Raw genomic sequence first — 18,138 nt, 5'->3', positions numbered from 1 at the left:
GGAAAAGAAGGAGGAGAAGAAGGAGAAGAAGGAAAAGAAGAAGGAAAAGAAGGAGGAGAAGGAGAAGAAGGAGGAGAATAAGGAGAAAAAAGAGGAGGAGGAGGAGAAGGAGAAGAAGGAGAAGAAGCCTCAGCAGCAGCATGAGATCAGAGCGTTGGGGTCATGAGATCAGAGCGTTGGGGTCATGAGATCAGAGCGTTGGGGTCATAGATCAGAGCGCTGGGGTCATACATCAGAGCGTTGGGGTCATACATCAGAGCGTTGGGGTCATACATCAGAGCGTTGGGGTCATAGATCAGAGCGCTGGGGTCATACATCAGAGCGTTGGGGTCATAGATCAGAGCGCTGGGGTCATACATCAGAGCGTTGGGGTCATAGATCAGAGCGTTGGGGTCATACATCAGAGCGTTGGGGTCATAGATCAGATCGTTGGGGTCATACATCAGAGCGTTGGGGTCATAGATCAGATCGTTGGGGTCATAGATCAGAGCGTTCCCTCCAGACGGCACAGGGAGGCTCGCTGCTTAATTGTTATTAGTTTTCATCGTTAAACGTCGTGAGAGCCGGCGGCCCGAGGCCTAGATCCTCCCTCTGCTCTCAGGTTCATGTTGAAGCCCCGCCTCCACCGCCGCCTCTGAGCACCTCACTTCCTGCCAGACTGAGTGTGTCGCTTTTTAAAACGCAATCCAACACTGTAATCACGCTCCACCGTGAGAACCGTGGAAGCAACCATCCCGTTAAACCCCGGAGTCAGCGGTGATTCGGTAAAGCCCGTTTAACTAACACATTATGTCCATTTTAAAGGGGTTTAAGGTTGGGATGTTACAGCTGCTGAAATATTTTTGGATGCAAGATAACGATTTTCCAGCCGAATACATCGGCGTCGGTCTGAAAAGCTTTTCACAGTCGAGCTCGTCTTCCCGTCTGAAGGTCAAGAGCCTCAGAGGCTCTGAAGGCCTCAGCCGGGAGGCCGGCCATTGATCCGGATCTATAACCAGCGCTGTGTGTGTGTGTTCTGAGCGTCTTTGATCGGCAAAAAACAACAACAAAAAAGTAGATTATTCTCACATCTAACCTTCAAGGATGATTGTTTCAAGTGGGAGGATCGGGACGCTGCAGGTTCACCGCTGTCAGAGATAAATGTTCTTTAAACCGCTCGCCAAAAGCTTCAGTAGGTTTGATGTCAAATCAGGACTAAACCTGTGCGTGTGTGTGAGACGTATTCATGTTTTTAGGACAGATTTTATGGGAGAGAAAAACAGTTTAATTAGTTTTATGCCCTCAGCCTTTTATAATGTCAGTATGAGCGGAATTGTTTCATTTGGGAATTTCTCATATGCTAAGTTCTGAAACTGCAATGCTTTCAACTATATTTTACATTTTTTTGTACAAAAGTGCCACATTACAGGTGTGCCGAATTAGCTGTTAGCATGTCCCGTTAGCACCGTGCCCGTGGATGTGCAGACAACTATCTCCTCGTCGTTTTTCTCTGATCTCTGAGCAGATTGAAAGACTCTTACGTGCATCACAGATGGCGGTGAGGACATCTCAGAAGTGTCAGTCAGGCTCAGAGAGCTGGACTGTGATCTTTCACACAAATTGCAGCAATCGGGCAAAAGTAGTTTCACACAAAATCTGCTGTATTTGTGGATTCTGTCACTGAAGTACACAGAAAAATATCACGTTTCTTTCTGAGCTTTCAAAACAAAAACAGTTTGTTTCAGGCATCGTGGGAATATTATTGTTCTTTCTTGTGTGGACTTTTTTTTTTGCATATTCAAAGATCCATGTATGATTTCTTCTAACGTCCCCCCCAAAAAAAAGGTTTTCTGGAAAAACTCTAACAACAACACACAAAAAAAGGAATAAGCGAGGATCTCTTCCTCCGCTCTTCCGCCTGGAGACCCACAAACACAGTTTTACGAGAGAACATGAATATTTGATTCTATTCTTCTGCTCCGTGGAGCAATATGTTTGCTGTGTTAAGAGCCTCATTGTTTTCTCACCTTCTCTCCAACACCCTTTGTATTCCTCTGTTCTGCCGATTCCCTTGAAACACACGCAGTGGATATAAAAGCCAGATTTGCATTTGAATAATTCCTTGTGTATGTTTTTTTTAATTTATTTCTGTTTCTCTTACTTTTGAGCCGCAGTTTGTTTGGTTAGAAAACTCAGCAGATGAGGAAAGTGATGTCGACAGAAGCCGGGAGTCTTTCTTTCTCTTCTCCTGTGAAAGCAGCCGTGATCTCCGGGGGAGGAAAGCTTCTTCCATATCAGAGATCCATCAGCTGCTCCAGAGCACTCAGGAACATTTTGCAAAGTGTGTGTTTTGTCAGCGCTTTGAAAAGAATAAAGTGTCTGTAGCTTTCTATTTGCTTCTTGGAGATAACTTCAGTAGGAACGTCTGGGATGAAGAGAGCTGCTAGTTTTTAAGTCAAACCGCTTTGACCTTTAACCCCTGAAAACAAGACTTGACCAGTCATCTGAAACGCTGAGCTTTCAGGGACCATCCAGCAGCTTTTGGTTGTTTTATCAAATCCAACCTTATGGGATGATCTGCGTTGACTTGGGAGTTACTCATCAATTTAGTCTCATTAGCGTTGGCTTGGGACTTACCGTAAAAGTGGGGTTACAAGCTGCTACTACCTTCAGTCAGTGTCCTCGTTAGCTCCCTGCTGTTGCCAGCTAGCGCCCCGCTAGCACTCTGCTAGCTCTCAGCTAGCTCCCCGACAACTACCGAAGGTAGCGGGACCAGCCCCGGCTCGACACCCGACTTGGGCAGAGGAGACGCGGCCAGTAGCAGCAGCAGCGGGGAGCTAGCGGCAGCAGCGGCCAGTAGCAGCAGCAGCGGAGAGCTAGCTAGCGCTGCTGCTATTGCCCGCTGATGCTAGCTTGCTACAGTGGGGACATCCACCGGAGGTAGGAGCGACGTATAACCCGACTTTTACGGTACCTGTTTTGACTTGTTGGTCTTGACTTGAGACATGACTTGGGACTTACAGGTTGGGACTAGTTAGTCTTAGTTTTAGAGTTGACGAAGGATTTATCTGTCTTGACCTATTGGTCTTGACTGAGGATGTACTGGTGTTGACTTTGGATTTGTTGGTCTTGACTTAGGACTTGTCGTCATTTTTTTCTAGCAAATGTATTCATGGGGATAAGTTGGTCTTGACTTGGATCTTGTTGGTCTTGACTCAAGACATGACTTGGGACTTCCAGTTTGAGACTTGTTAGTCTCGACTTAACTTGGGATTTACTGGTGTTGGCTTGTTGGTCTTGACTTTGGACTTGTTGGTCTTGACTTGGGGAAATTGGAGGTAATGGATTGTTGTTCTTGACTCACCTGTTTTGACTTGTTGGTCTGGACTCGGGACTTGTGAAGCTGAAAACACACACGCATTACATTTACTTATATAGTTATATTGATAGTGCATTAACTTATAGTTAACTTAAATTAGGCTTCTGCAACAAAACTACTGAGTTAGGTTTAGGAAAGGATTGTCGTTTGGGTTGAAATAACTACAGAAGGGTCTTTACTGAAGTACAAGGATAAATACATCGTGTTTCACACGAGGAACGGTGAAAGGCCTTTTTTTTAGTATCTGCAAAACGATGACTTTCTCTCTAACCAACTCACAGCTGTTTTCGTGAATGAAATGAACAGCAGATCTTACACGTTACCCATACAATGTGCAGTTTTTTTCTTCTTTTTTTAATGCAAGTCCCTTTCTACACATAAAGATAAGCAGAAATCAGTGTTTTAAATATGCAGTAAAACCCCTTCATGGACGCAGGATGAATGGGTGAATGTCTGAGCAGCTACTCTGTCATGCTGGTATTCACTCAGTCAGCAGCCGTGTTGAGAGGAAACATCTTGATTGATTTGACACAGACCGACGTCACTGATAAACAACCGACCCAATCACAAAATAATCCCAATAAAGTAAATATATTCAGCCGCCACAGATACGCCGGTTCCCCCCTGAACTCATCCCATCGCCGTAATTAGTTTGCCGTTTATCTAATTTACGAAATCTAACTCAAACAGACGGACGCCTGCGAGAGCGAACGAGGGCGACGCGAAGACAGAAACACGTCCAAGGAATTGCATTTACCCTGAAAGGATGCGTAATTGAAATGCCAGCAGCTGTGATGAAGCTGTCTGTCTCACCTCAGTCAGTGTTACTGTTTCTCCATCATCATCATCATCATCATCATTAGCGGCGGTGCATTCAGGTCGCCTCACGGACAAACATGCCGCTCGCGTTCCCCTTCCTGTCAGAGCGCCTGCTCCTTCGTGAGGATATGTTTAATATTTAATTCATGAGGTTTTGGTTTAATAACTTCTTCGGAGTTTTGTTACATAACTTGAAGCATTTTTGTGCAAATGTAGCTGTTGTGTGAGACGGTTTCTGGAATGTTTTTCTACAAAAAGAAAATGTTTCCTTCTTAAATGTCAGCCAGTCCACAGCAGTTTGTTTCAGGGGAAGCGTGTCTCTATCTGCACGCCACCTCCATGGCATGTACAGGAAGTCCTCACGGTGGTGAGAGGAGGAACCCTTCTGACAAGTTCATGCCTCCTCCAGCGCCGCCCTCAGGACTTACCTGTTGACCTTGACATAAGATTTATTGCACTTGACTTAAGACTTGACTAAGAATGTGTTGTACTTGTTTAAGGACTAATTGGTCTTGACTTGGATATTGTTGTACTTGTCTAATGACATATTGGATCTTGACTTAAGACATGTTGTACTTGATTTATGACATGTTACTCTTGACTTATGACATGTTGTATTTCACTTATGACTTGATAGTCTTGATTTAAGACATGGTGTATGGACTTGACTTAAGACTCAGTGATCTTACCTTGGATATTGTTGTACTTGACTTATGACATTACATTTAGCTGAGGCTTTTATCCAAAGCGACTTACATGTGTTCTATACATCGTAGACACAGCAACGGGGAGCAATTCAGGGTTAAGTGTCTTCCTGAAGGACACATTGACATGGACTAGCTGAGCTGGGTCTTGAACCACCGATCGAAAGACAGGCATGCTAACCAGTGAGCCACAGTCGTAAGACATGTTGTATTTGACTTATGACTTGATAGTCTTGACTTAAGACATGTTGTACTTGAATTAGGACTTATTGGATATTGTTGGTCTAGACTTACGAATTGATATATATGACTTAGTACTTGTTGACTTAGTATTTGTTGATTTGGATCTCATCGTTCCAGGACTTGGTTTTGACTTCGAAATTGTTCGTCTTGACTTAGGAAATGTTAGTCTTGACATAGGAAATGTTAGTCTTGACTTAGGAGATGTTCGTCTTGATTTAGGATATGTTTGTCTTGATTTAGGAGATGTTAGTCTTGATTTAGGAGATGTTAGTCTTGACTTAGGAGATGTTAGTCTTGATTTAGGATATGTTAGTCTTGATTTAGGAGATGTTAGTCTTGATTTAGGATATGTTTGTCTTGATTTAGGAGATGTTAGTCTTGATTTAGGAGATGTTAGTCTTGACTTAGGAGATGTTAGTCTTGATTTAGGATATGTTCGTCTTGATTTAGGAGATGTTAGTCTTGACTTAGGAGATGTTCGTCTTGATTTAGGAGATGTTAGTCTTGACTTAGGAGATGTTCGTCTTGACTTAGGAGATGTTCGTCTTGATTTAGGAGATGTTAGTCTTGACTTAGGAGATGTTCGTCTTGATTTAGGAGATGTTCGTCTTGATTTAGGAGATGTTCGTCTTGACTTAGGAGATGTTCGTCTTGATTTAGGAGATGTTCGTCTTGATTTAGGAGATGTTAGTCTTGATTTAGGAGATGTTCGTCTTGATTTAGGAGATGTTCGTCTTGACTTAGGAGATGTTAGTCTTGATTTAGGAGATGTTAGTCTTGATTTAGGAGATGTTAGTCTTGATTTAGGAGATGTTCGTCTTGATTTAGGAGATGTTAGTCTTGATTTAGGAGATGTTAGTCTTGATTTAGGAGATGTTCGTCTTGATTTAGGAGATGTTAGTCTTGATTTAGGAGATGTTAGTCTTGATTTAGGAGATGTTCGTCTTGACATAGGACTTGTTGAGCTTAACGTAGATTTTATCAGTCTTGACTTGGAACGTGTTCATTTTCACTGAAGACTTGTTGTTTTTGACTCTGGACTTGTTGTGCTTGACTGAAATGCAAACAAGTCAGATTAGATTTAAATCTAAACGTAAGATTAGGATGCGCTGAACACCTGCTTGTTTGTGACATAATTCTTGGAAAACCCGGCAGACACACGGAGCTTCCTGTTCATTCAAAATGCTGCATTCAGGCATAGTTAGAATTTCCAGGATCAAAACACGTGTGTCCTTTAAATATTGAAGAGACTCCTCCTCATCCTCCGAAGCTCGGCCGGTCGACATCCTCGGCTCTCGATTCTCGGCTCGTTTATTACCGCCGCCCAGACGCGTGATCGGTCTTTACGTCTCCCATCGGACGGATCACCCGCCGCGCTTCTGCTATTAAAATAAAATTGGATTTCATTTCTAAGCTCCTATTAATTCAAGGCAAGTCATGTCTGTTGATGGAGGGTCCAGGCCAGCCGTTTGGTTTCCACCTCTTTTTCTTTTTTCACGTCCTGCTTTGCTTCTCCGGCCGGCGGCGCGATCGCGGCTCTAATAACGCCGATTAGTCAGTAAAATATATTTGGACGGATTTAACAGCGTTTTGAAATATAAGCTGACGACGTCCTCTCCACTCTGTTATTCAATCGCAGCTAATGAGATGGAGCCAAATGTGTTTTTATTTTATGTTAATGTGAACGGAAACGTGTGATTTCACCCTTTAAGCATAATCTGCTGTGAGTTACTTTCTGCCCGACGGCAAGGACGAACTCAAAAAACCTTTGATTTAAAAAATAAAAAGTAAAGCGCTCAGACAGAATTTAGTGGAGTTTGTTAACTTTCTGCTTTACCTTCTCATTGTCTGATGATTTCTGTCATATTTGTGCCTCACTACAAACAGAGCCATAACGACACTTTAATCCCCGGGGATGTCTGTGGTCCCAGAGAAGGAAACGTACAGAAGCTTATCAGATGGAAGCTCCTGGAATTCAACTAGGGGGAGAAAGAAAACTGTAATTATAAATATAGAATTTCAACATAAAAAAATCCTTTTTTGATTACAAGACAAGACTACAAATGAGTTTCTGGGAATGATACGTGAGGATGAAGAAGAGCAATGTGTGAGGATGAAGAAGAGTGATGATTGAGGATGAAGAAGAATGATGTGTGAGGATGAAGAAGAGTGATGCATGAGGATGAAGAAGAGTGATGTGTGAGGATGAAGAAGAGTGATGCGTGAGGATGAAGAAGAGTGATGTGTGAGGATGAAGAAGAGTGATGCGTGAGGATGAAGAAGAGTGATGTGTGAGGATGAAGAAGAGTGATGCGTGAGGATGAAGAAGAGTGATGTGTGAGGATGAAGAAGAGTGATGCATGAGGATGAAGAAGAGTGATGCGTGAGGATGAAGAAGAGTGATGTGTGAGGATGAAGAATGATGAGTGAGGATGAAGAAGAGTGATGCGTGAGGATGAAGAAGAGTGATGCGTGAGGATGAAGAAGAGTGATGCGTGAGGATGAAGAAGAGTGATGTGTGAGGATGAAGAAGAGTGATGCATGAGGATGAAGAAGAGTGATGCGTGAGGATGAAGAAGAGTGATGCGTGAGGATGAAGAAGAGTGATGCGTGAGGATGAAGAAGAGTGATGCGTGAGGATGAAGAAGCGTGATGCGTGAGGATGAAGAAGAGTGATGCGTGAGGATGAAGAAGAGTGATGTGTGAGGATGAAGAAGAGTGATGCATGAGGATGAAGAAGAGTGATGTGTAAGGATGAAGAAGAGTGATGTGTGAGGATGAAGAATGATGAGTGAGGATGAAGAAGAGTGATGCGTGAGGATGAAGAAGAGTGATGCATGAGGATGAAGAAGAGTGATGATTGAGGATGAAGAATGATGAGTGAGGATGAAGAAGAATGATATGAGAGGATGAAGAAGAGTGATGCGTGAGGATGAAGAAGAGTGATGTGTGAGGATGAAGAAGAGTGATTTGTGAATGATTAAGAATTGAATTAAATAAACAGGAAAGGGGCGGGGCTAAAAAGACCTAGAAGAAAATTTGATGAGTATTGATTTCATAACTCTAGTTAACAATGTTTTGTTTTTTCCTGGTTTTGATTGGATTGATTATCTGAAATGGAAAATAAATGCATTTAACCTTTTGCTTCATATATATACCCTACAGGTGTCTTTCTATCATATCACATGATCTTCATCATTGGCCCAGTTGCCGTTGGATTGACATTTAAATCTTGTTTTCGAAACACTTCTCATTCATTAAAGTTACGATTCAAATGTCCATCTTGAAGTTGGAAACCGTCCAAAACACCAACAGCTGTTCTGGAGTTTTTATTGCGTTTGATCCCCCGGTCGATCAGCTGACTCTCCGTCTCTCTCCAGGGTTGGAGAAAGTCGGCCGGGACTCGACCTACGAGCAGGAGGGCAAGGTTCAGTTTGTGATGGACGCCGTGTACGCCATGGCCCACGCGCTGCACCACATGCACCGCGAGCTCTGCGCCGGGTTCCCGGGCCTCTGCCCCCGCATGGCCAACATCGACGGCAAGGAGCTGCTGGCCCACGTCCGCGCCGTCGCCTTCAACGGTAAGCGGTGTTGATGTTCATGCATCACGTGTCGTGTTAAGATTCATTTGATCCTGTCTGAATTCACATCCTGTCTGAATTCACCGGTTCACCCTCTGTGCTCAACGCTTTGTTTCAGCGCCTGTCTCTTTAAGAGCTTAAAGCTACTACAAGGAACTTATGTGTTTTGTTGATTTTGGCGCCCCCTGTGGAAACCCAGAGCGGCACTTCCTCGCCCATATATGGTCTTCACCGGTTCAAATGTCTCATGAATCCATTTCAGAGCCACTGATGCCGCCCACCTATGGATTCTGAGAAGCCAGACCTTACTAATCAATACACTATCATTTTCCATGTTTAAAAAACCTTCTAGACTAATATTAACATATATCATAACTATGACTTTACAGGACCTGAAAGTGAATCAAGAGGAGTCGCCGAGTTTTGAAAGTATCAATTTTAAAAACGTTCCCAAGAAGCCAGACACGATTGCTGGACATTTCTGAAAAGCTCACGACCTACGGAACACGGCAATGTCGCCAAATCCACTCTCCGACAAAGCTTTTCCAAGATCAACCACACTGCAAGTAATTTCCAGCCACAAAAAAAAATAGAAATATGACTTAATTTATGATGCTTCGATGTTCAAAACTGGATTGCATGGTCTCTATAGACGCGTCTGCTCTGTAGGGGACGTTCGAGGTCCACAGAGTGAACTGGGGCATTTCAAAACTCGAAAAAAAACCACTAAATTAATTGAAAACAATCCTAAACTTCACTCAATTAAAGCCAAACATTGCAGAGAAACTCTTTAGATATACGGTTATTTAATGGCTGAATCAGAATTATTTGTTTCTGGAAAACCTTTAAGAGAACACCTCTTGAACTTTCAATGTACGGCAAAGTGTTCTTTTTTTTTGCTTTTTGGGTACTATCTTATGATAGTACCCAAAAAGAAAAGAAAGAGAAAAAAAAATTGCCTAGTATTTTTTTTTCTGAGTATCAAACCTTTTGAAATTATTAAAAAAGGCATTGTTGTTTAGGAGATAATCAGGATTTAGTTTGTAGCTGACGGCCATTCAGAGGTTTTGCGGAAACATGGCTCATGGGCTCTGTGGCTAAAAAGGTAAAGTGGTATTGTTTTGAGCACCAGCGCCCCGCTGGAGTCTGAGTTGACGGAGGTTCTGATGAACCTGCATGATGTCATCTGGTTTTGCGTAGAATCCAACCTGATGAGGAGCGTTCAGAATAACAGCTACAGAAGCAGACCGTCTTCTCTCTGACGGTCTTATTGACTTATGAAGGTCCTATAAAGTTCCTCACAGTAACTTTTAAGTAAGCATTCTGAAAATGTCACCACTTCCAGGTCAGGTGTAAAGATGAAAAAGCCTCAAGAGCGTTGCCTATTTTCACAAACAAACAACATCTTTAGAGATTGCAAAGAGCAATAACCACCTAACAACAGACCGTTTGAACCAGAGAGCTTCGAGTGTGAAACACCAAGCGCTCTGGGTGAACTCTCCCCGGCTGAAGAGTGCTCTAATAGCGAGTGTGTGTAACGTGTGATGGAGCCATGTGGGTTGCCGTGAGTTTGAATACTCACCGCCTCCTCAGTCGACACCTCAAACAAGTTCTCTGCGTCTCCACACTTTTCTGACAAATTTTGTCCTTGAATTTCTTCGCCAGTTTTCTTCGTTAGCCGAGATTCTGAAAGAAAAAACTAATTGGCAAAGTCTCTCTCAGGAGGAAGAGTTGAAAGAAGACGAGGAAAAAAAAACCGAAATCACTCATCCAGACGTTGGTCAGGAAGACTTTCCTCCAGTCTGTTCGTCATTTCCTTCATTCCTCGCCACCCGTCTTCCTCGTCGCTGTGGCAGGAAGTGTGAACGCTTACTTCATTTTCGGGGAATCCTCACGTTCGTTATTGAAACACCAAATATGGTCGCCAGGTTTTTACATCTTCCTGTCTTTTTTGAGGGTTCCCAGGTTCATTATCCTCAGCTGCTGCAGTCTGATGATGTGTTGGCTTTCACACAACTTTAATAATCAGAAGCTGTCTCTTTCCTGCTGCAGGCGGATCAACCAGCCTGGAAGGCTCATCGCTGGTTCACTGGGTTGTTTTTGCAATTCGTGCAAGTTTAGTTTCATTTGCAATCCTCACAATATTGTGTTAATATTATGTTTTGTGTGCAATGTCCGACAAAACAAGAGCACAATATCAGCTTGTGCGTATACAACCTTTTCAAAATAAGCTTCCGTCTTCACAGGAAACTTGTCATCAAAACTCCTCACATAAGTTTGGGAATAGATCATCGCTTGGGTTAAAATGTCTGCCTCTATACTTCCTCTTTCATAATTCGGTGGATAAAGTACAAAATCATTTTGTGGGGTATCTATGAATTACGGTGCGATCTGGTTCGTCGACGGATGAGACCCGCCTGTCCTGATTGCTAGTTTTTGTTCAAAATCTCGAAAATGTCGCTAGACGGTTCTTTCCCCAGAGATTTTATTTAAATTAAAGCGCTGTAATTTACACGTATCCCACAAATTCAATTGGTATGTAATCCACGGAGTCGTGAACCGGACGAACGGCCATCTTTCTTCTGGTAGTTACTTTAACCCAAACTACCTTCTTTTCCTAAAACTAAGTGTTTTACGCTCTTTTCCTTAAACTAAACATGTCATGGTCTTTTCCTAAACCTTACTCATATTTCTCGTATTTCATTATCTTTTCCTTAAACTAACTAAGTATCGTAAAAGTAGGGTTACAGGCCTCCGGTCAGTGTCCCCGCTTTAGCAAGCTAGCAGCAGCGCTAGCTAGCTGCTAGCTCCCCCATGGTGCTGCTACTGGCCGCTGCTACTGCCCGCGTCCCCTCTGCCAAGCCGGGTGTCAAGCCGGGGCTGGTCCCGCTACCTTCGGTGGTTGTCAGGGAGCTAGCAGAGCGCTAGTTAGCGGAGAGCTAGCGGAAGTTAATGGGGAACTACCGGAGTGCTAGCATGAGTGCCAGCTGACTACAACGGGGAGCAAACGGGGACACTGACCGAAGGTAGTAGCGGCTTTTAACCCGACTTTGACGGTATGTACATTTATGAAACAGACATACAATGTTTTTTACTTGAAATGACGGAGGCACTTGCAAATGGAAAGAGTTTTTTTTGCCTCAACCTAACAGAGTTACTGTGAAAACCTCAAAAAAGGCTGTTCATGTAACAAGCTCAAATTTACACACGTTGCTGGAATTAAGACGAAGGAAACGTAAATAACGGAATGCATTTTCATAAGATATCATAGGAGCTGTCGTGTGAGGATACATTGGATTCACTGGAAGTAGAAAGGATACTTCATGATGTTTTCCTGTTTCTTCCTCCTGCCGGTGTCTATGTTCAAACATGTGCGATGAACCTTCCCTCTGCTTGAATCAAGGCCGTCTGCCGCTTCCACAAAAGCTTTGTTGGAGCTCATTTTCCTTCTGAATGCCGGCTTTCATCGCCGAGGACAACTTTCTTTTCACGGAGAATTTCTCTCATTTAAAGTGATTAAGAAGCTGGAAGCTGAAGATGAATGTCGACTTTTTCTTTTCTTTTTTCAAGGTGAGTGTGTTTTGTTAATCTTCCTAGAGAAGCGTTTAATTACACGACACGATGACGTCACGTAACCCCGGACTCCCTCGCAAAGGGAAATAAAGTCAGTGAATAATTCATAACAAATGGCAACAAGAGACACAAAGAGAAATATAAGAAATACAAAATAAAGGAAAGAGAAATAACCCCAATCAAAAGAAAATAAAGTCCACCTGCTGGAATTTAAACTGAAAACAAATCTTTTTAACTACTTTCTTTACTGTTTTTTTCCGTGTGACATTTCTTCCAGTCATGTGAATTAAAATAGGAAAAAAAGTCATGTCACAGTTTTCTTTCACTAGTTGGTTCTACGACTATATTCTTCTACTTTCCTGTCTTTTTCTAGCACTTTCTGTAGATCTTTCATATTAAAAGCCTCCCAGGAATGTGAAGGATTAAGACCTATGAGGTGCTGAAGGCTTTCAATGTGAAACATCTGTGCAGGAAGTAATGTCTAGTATCTTCTTTCAAGTCGACTACAAATTAATTCATTAGGGAATTTGCTCCGTGTCACAATTGTAACACGAAGAAATGTAATGTGAGTTTTTTCCCCCCACTTTCATCCCCGTGTTGGTTGAACAAAAACAGACATTTGGAGACGTCACTGCATCAGTTCTGGTGGCGATACTTACTGTTTAAATTATTCCACTCCACTGTGAATCCCATTAAATGATATTACGTCAGATTGGAGATCTTCCCCTTGTGTCTCCTCCTCTTCCTCCCTCCTACCTGGATTCAGTTTGAATACTTTTCATGGAAGAGGAGAAGATGCTGTGGTTAATGTGTTGAGCGCTCTGGGATTCATGTCTCTGATGGATGTGAGGAGCGGCTGGTGTTATTTCTGCAGGAGGATGAGGAGGAGGAGGAGGAGGAGGAGGAAGAGGAAGAGGAAGAGGAGGAGGAAGAGGAGGAGGAGGAGGAAGAGGAGAACACATTAAACATTGAATCCGCGGTGGGTTTCGCCCACAGGGCTGAAACTGTAAATCTGTGGCGGCGTTTGAAACATTAAACGGTCCGTCGCCTCGTTCGGTGAATTAAAGGACGAGCAGGGCCAGAAACAGGAAGCGTGTCCCGGGGAGGAAGATTAGTCAGTCGCCTCCCAGATTAAAGCCCAGAGGAGGAATCTTATTGAGAAGGAACTCGGCACAATGAAGCAGAGTCAGGAAATGAAGTGTGTGTGTGAAGTGTTCCTGTTCGTGTGTCGTTGTGGGGACCGGTGGGCGCTGCAGGGTCTCCCGCCTCCCGGTCGTCTTCCTCTGGTCTTCAGACACTCGCAAGTACACAATTTGTAGTATTTGTTGTAAATATGAGTGATCCTGATGGAATTGTCCAAACAGAATTGTATTGTTTTGTTCATTCGTAGTTTTTTTTTTTTTTGCACTCCTTTGCACTTTGTTTTTGTTCTCCTTGCGGTTATTGTGCGTCTCTTTTTGGTTGTTTTGTCCCTTTCGGTGTTCTGTTTGTCCCGTCCGTATTTGTCATTGTGGTCATTTAGCATTTATTTGAAGGTGTTTTGTGTCTTGTTGTTGTCATTTTACATCGTTTTGTCGTTGTTTTGTGTCTCTTTTTAGTTTACTTGCACCTCTGTGTGGTCATTTTATCTCTTTTTGTTGTTGTTCTGCATCTCTTGTAGTTGTTTGTGTCAAATTGTAGTCAGTATCTATTTAAAGTAGTTCTGTGTCTCTTGTAGTTTGTTGTTTTGATGTTTCTCTATAAGTCACTTTAAGTCTCTCCCTGGTTAGTTCTTGCCCTTTGGCCCCTGTGCCCGGTCACTAATCCATCCATCGACAGTTAAGAAATATCTTTATTATAGCCTACGTAATAATAAACCTCTATTTAATATCACAAAAAAATGATAATTCTAGATGAGGAAATGATTGCAGAGGCAGAAACAACCACAGCGCCTCAGTGGTGCTAACGAGGGAGGAACAAGAACTTCCATTTATTAAGTACATAATCATTCCTATAATGTGGTATCTTCGGGGAATGACTTCTCCTCAAGGTCTCCTGGAGGTCTCGTCCTCCCTCTTCGCCGTTTTGTTTTTCTGAGGACTCGGAGGACGTCTGTCTCCTCTGTGAAGCTTCAGCAGCGGCACACGTTGCATCACGACCCAATAGCTCAGCAGCATGTGGCTCATGTGGTTTGTGCCTGATTGAGCCTATTAACACACACACACACACACACACACACACACACACGTGTGGGCGCCACGCTGCTTTTGGGGCTTTTCTCCTGCGTGGATCCGTGAGCAGCACGCTCGGTTGAACCTTCACATGCATCAAACGCTGACATAAATCAATGGGGCAGCGGGGTTACCCATAATGCCATGTATGAAAATGCAGCGAAAATCCAGGACGAAAGCGACGGCGGCGGGCCCGGGGGCTAATCGAGCGCTCACCCGCGCTCGCCTCGCCCGTGTGCTTATTTTTAGAGGAGCGTCGCGAGGCCAATCGAGACGCTCGTGCTAATGTTAGCGCTCGCTGCGCTAAAGCCGGCCCCCGTTTGAAACGTCCTGTTTGAACGCGAGCGAGGTGAGGGGGTGAGGGGGAGGTTCCACCTTGATTCCTTTGGACAGCAGATGCTTACTAAGAGGCGATAAAAGCTTGTTGTTGCCGTTTCTAACCGGCATGCAGCCTGACTGACCCTGAGGAGCTGCAGGAGGAGGAGGAGCCCGTTACAGTCAGATCAGTGGGGTTCTGCCGGTGAGGGAGGGGATGAACAATGAGAAGAGCTCATCTCCCGCTAGGACTTCACTTCACTAAACTGCTGAACAAAGCAGCACAAGGGAAACGACCAGAGAGGGGTCAGCGTTTTTTGTTTAAACAGGAGGCGTTCAGTATTTTTAGGGAATGTGAACTCTCCTTTCCGTCAGGTCTAAATGAAATGTCCGGCTTTCTAGAGACCGTTGCTTGGAGTTTACTGGTTTATTCAAGTGTCTGGGTTCTCTACTTTCACGTGGTTCGGTGTCTCGGCTGACGTTAAGACACTGTGAGGTAGACTACTGGACAGGGCTTTAAACATACATTGAGGTGTTGAATCAAAAACAATCAAAACTTAAGTGGGACTGAAATTAAACCGGGAGTGAAGGAACCTAAATGGATGCAGAGGATGCTGAGGATGCTGAGGATGAAGAGGATGCTGAGGATGCAGAGGATGCTGAGGATGAAGAGGATGCAGAGGATGAAGAGGATGCTAAGGATGCAGAGGATGCAGAGGATGAAGAGGATGCTGAGGATGCAGAGGATGCTGAGGATGAAGAGGATGCTGAGGATGAAGAGGATGCAGAGGATGAAGAGGATGCAGAGGATGAAGAGGATGCTAAGGATGCAGAGGATGCAGAGGATGAAGAGGATGAAGAGGATGCAGAGGATGCAGAGGATGAAGAGGATGCTAAGGATGCAGAGGATGCAGAGGATGCAGAGGATGCAGAGGATGAAGAGGATGAAGAGGATGCAGAGGATGCAGAGGATGCAGAGGATGCAGAGGATGCAGAGGATGCAGAGGATGAAGAGGATGCTAAGGATGCAGAGGATGCAGAGGATGAAGAGGATGAAGAGGATGCAGAGGATGCAGAGGATGAAGAGGATGCTAAGGATGCAGAGGATGCAGAGGATGCAGAGGATGCAGAGGATGAAGAGGATGCTAAGGATGCAGAGGATGCAGAGGATGCAGAGGATGCAGAGGATGCTTAGGATGCAGAGGATGCAGAGGATGCAGAGGATGCAGAGGATGAAGAGGATGCAGAGGATGCAGAGGATGAAGAGGATGCTAAGGATGCAGAGGATGCAGAGGATGCAGAGGATGCAGAGGATGCAGAGGATGAAGAGGATGCTAAGGATGCAGAGGATGCAGAGGATGCAGAGGATGAAGAGGATGCAGAGGATGAAGAGGATGCAGAGGATGCAGAGGATGCAGAGGATGAAGAGGATGCTGAGGATGAAGAGGATGCAGAGGATGCAGAGGATGCAGAGGATGAAAAGGATGCTGAGGATGAAGAGGATGCAGAGGATGAAGAGGATGCTAAGGATGCAGAGGATGAAGAGGATGCTGAGGATGAAGAGGATGCAGAGGATGAAGAGGATGCAGAGGATGCTGAGGATGCAGAGGATGCAGAGGATGCAGAGGATGCTGAGGATGCAGAGGATGAAAAGGTAACAGCAGTGTCATCGGGCGGATGATTGGTCGAGATGCAGCATCTGATCAACCACGCCGCCGCCCGCCAAAGGTCCCCCGGAAACGATCGATGCCGGAGGACCGGTTCAATAAAACTCCGAGGGCCTCGCTGTGTTTTCTGGAGCGACACACACACTTCCTGTCGGATCCATATGGGTCGAATTGGCTGGATTAATGGAGCGTCACGTCTCTGGCTTCTTCTCTGACTTGATGACAAACTGCAGCGAAGACAAAGCATGTATCGACAGTCTGGAGAATAAAATTCCCGGCCAGACAGAACGTCACTCGACACCATGAGGTTTATGGTTTGAATCCCAGGGAGCGGTTCGAAAAACACGTTTGAGTCAGTGAGAGAGGCTGCAGACAATCTTTGTTTGTGATCTATTAGCTGTCTCTGTCCAGACCGTTTTAATCACAGGCTGTATGTAAGAAGTGGACGTAGTCGCCGTAATATCACAACTGTCAATCACAGTTAGCCCCGCCCCTAAAGTATCCCTGCTTTATGGTCTGTTTGACTCTAAATGACCATAATTTACTAAATGAACATCATGCTGTATTGAAGAAGACTTGAAACTAGAGATTGAGACATAAACTCATGTTTACAATGTTTACTGAGGGAATACATCAAGAGAAGTAGAGTCATTTATATAGACTTCTATACAACCAGAGGAGTCGCCCCCTGATGGTCAGGAGAGAGAATTGCAGCTTTAACACATGAAGCTTCGACTTCTATATAACCAGAGGAGTCGCCTCCTGTTGGTCAGTAGAGAGAATGCAGCTTTAACACATGAATCATAGACTTCTATACAACCAGAGGAGTCGCCCCCTGGTGGTCAATAGAGAGAATGCAGCTTTAACACATGAAGCATAGACTTCACTCTTCAGAACCAGAGGTTGCCGCCTAGTTATTAGCAATATAAATGTAAATTGTGTATATCCCACAAAATGTTGTGAAAGCTAGGTAATGGTAAATAAAATGATAAAATGACATTTTGGACAGACGTGAACGTAAACTGTATCTTGCCCGGCCGGCTGGAGGCAGACAAGCGGCTTTAGTTCCAGTTCATTCTGCAGACCACAGTGCGTCTCGTCTCACAGCCGCGAGTCACCACAGAGGTATCACGATTACCTTGTTTGGAAATGACGTGGAGCGAGGACAGATCCTCTGGAGTGAAATGAAGGGAGGTGAAGTTGGGGGAGGATGGAGAGGACGAGGTGGGGTTGGATGGGAGGAGGGGGAGCTCGCCTTCCTGAGGCAAGTTTTGGTGACTCATCTGCTCGCTGATGTGATTTGTGATGCTTTGATTCGTGTTAAAGGAGGAAATCAGGGCAGCAGAGAATCAAACCGGCGCCCACTCACTTCATTATAAGTCCGTCTTCTTTTAGTTGTTGTTGTTCCGGCTCTTTAGCTTCAATCTGCCGCTCTTCCTCTCGGCTTCAACGGCTCCGAAGAAAAAACCTAATCCGCTTCCAGTTCGAGACTCCGCCGTCCCCCCGGTGCCGGATTGGCCCCGCGGCGAGGAGAGCGGCGCTGCACGGTGACACAACAGCAGCTGGAGGAAGAGGAAGAGGAAGAGGAAGAAGAAAAACGAGGCTGAATCTGTAAAAACAAAACATCGTGTTTCGGAGGATTAAAGGAACATCTGAGCGTTCTTTGTG

The 18,138-nt window shown here is 44.4% G+C and overlaps 1 protein-coding gene across 1 annotated transcript in view; it reads left to right on the top strand.

The window, feature by feature from the left end:
• LOC306741407 (metabotropic glutamate receptor 8-like) overlaps positions 1-18,138 on the top strand; it is a gene marked incomplete at its 5' end in the record, with an annotated part of 98,350 nt that overhangs the window by 53,288 nt on the left and 26,924 nt on the right. Inside the window, 1 exon segment of the mRNA XM_079223688.1 lies at positions 8,505-8,705. Coding sequence (XP_079079814.1) covers positions 8,505-8,705 — 201 coding nt within the window.

Source organism: Taurulus bubalis, assembly GCF_910589615.1.
Source record: "Taurulus bubalis genome assembly, chromosome: 9".
In the NCBI taxonomy this organism is placed as follows: domain Eukaryota; kingdom Metazoa; phylum Chordata; class Actinopteri; order Perciformes; family Cottidae; genus Taurulus; species Taurulus bubalis.
Note: the sequence above shows the minus strand (reverse complement) of the source record. Positions and strands in the feature narration are given on the sequence as shown.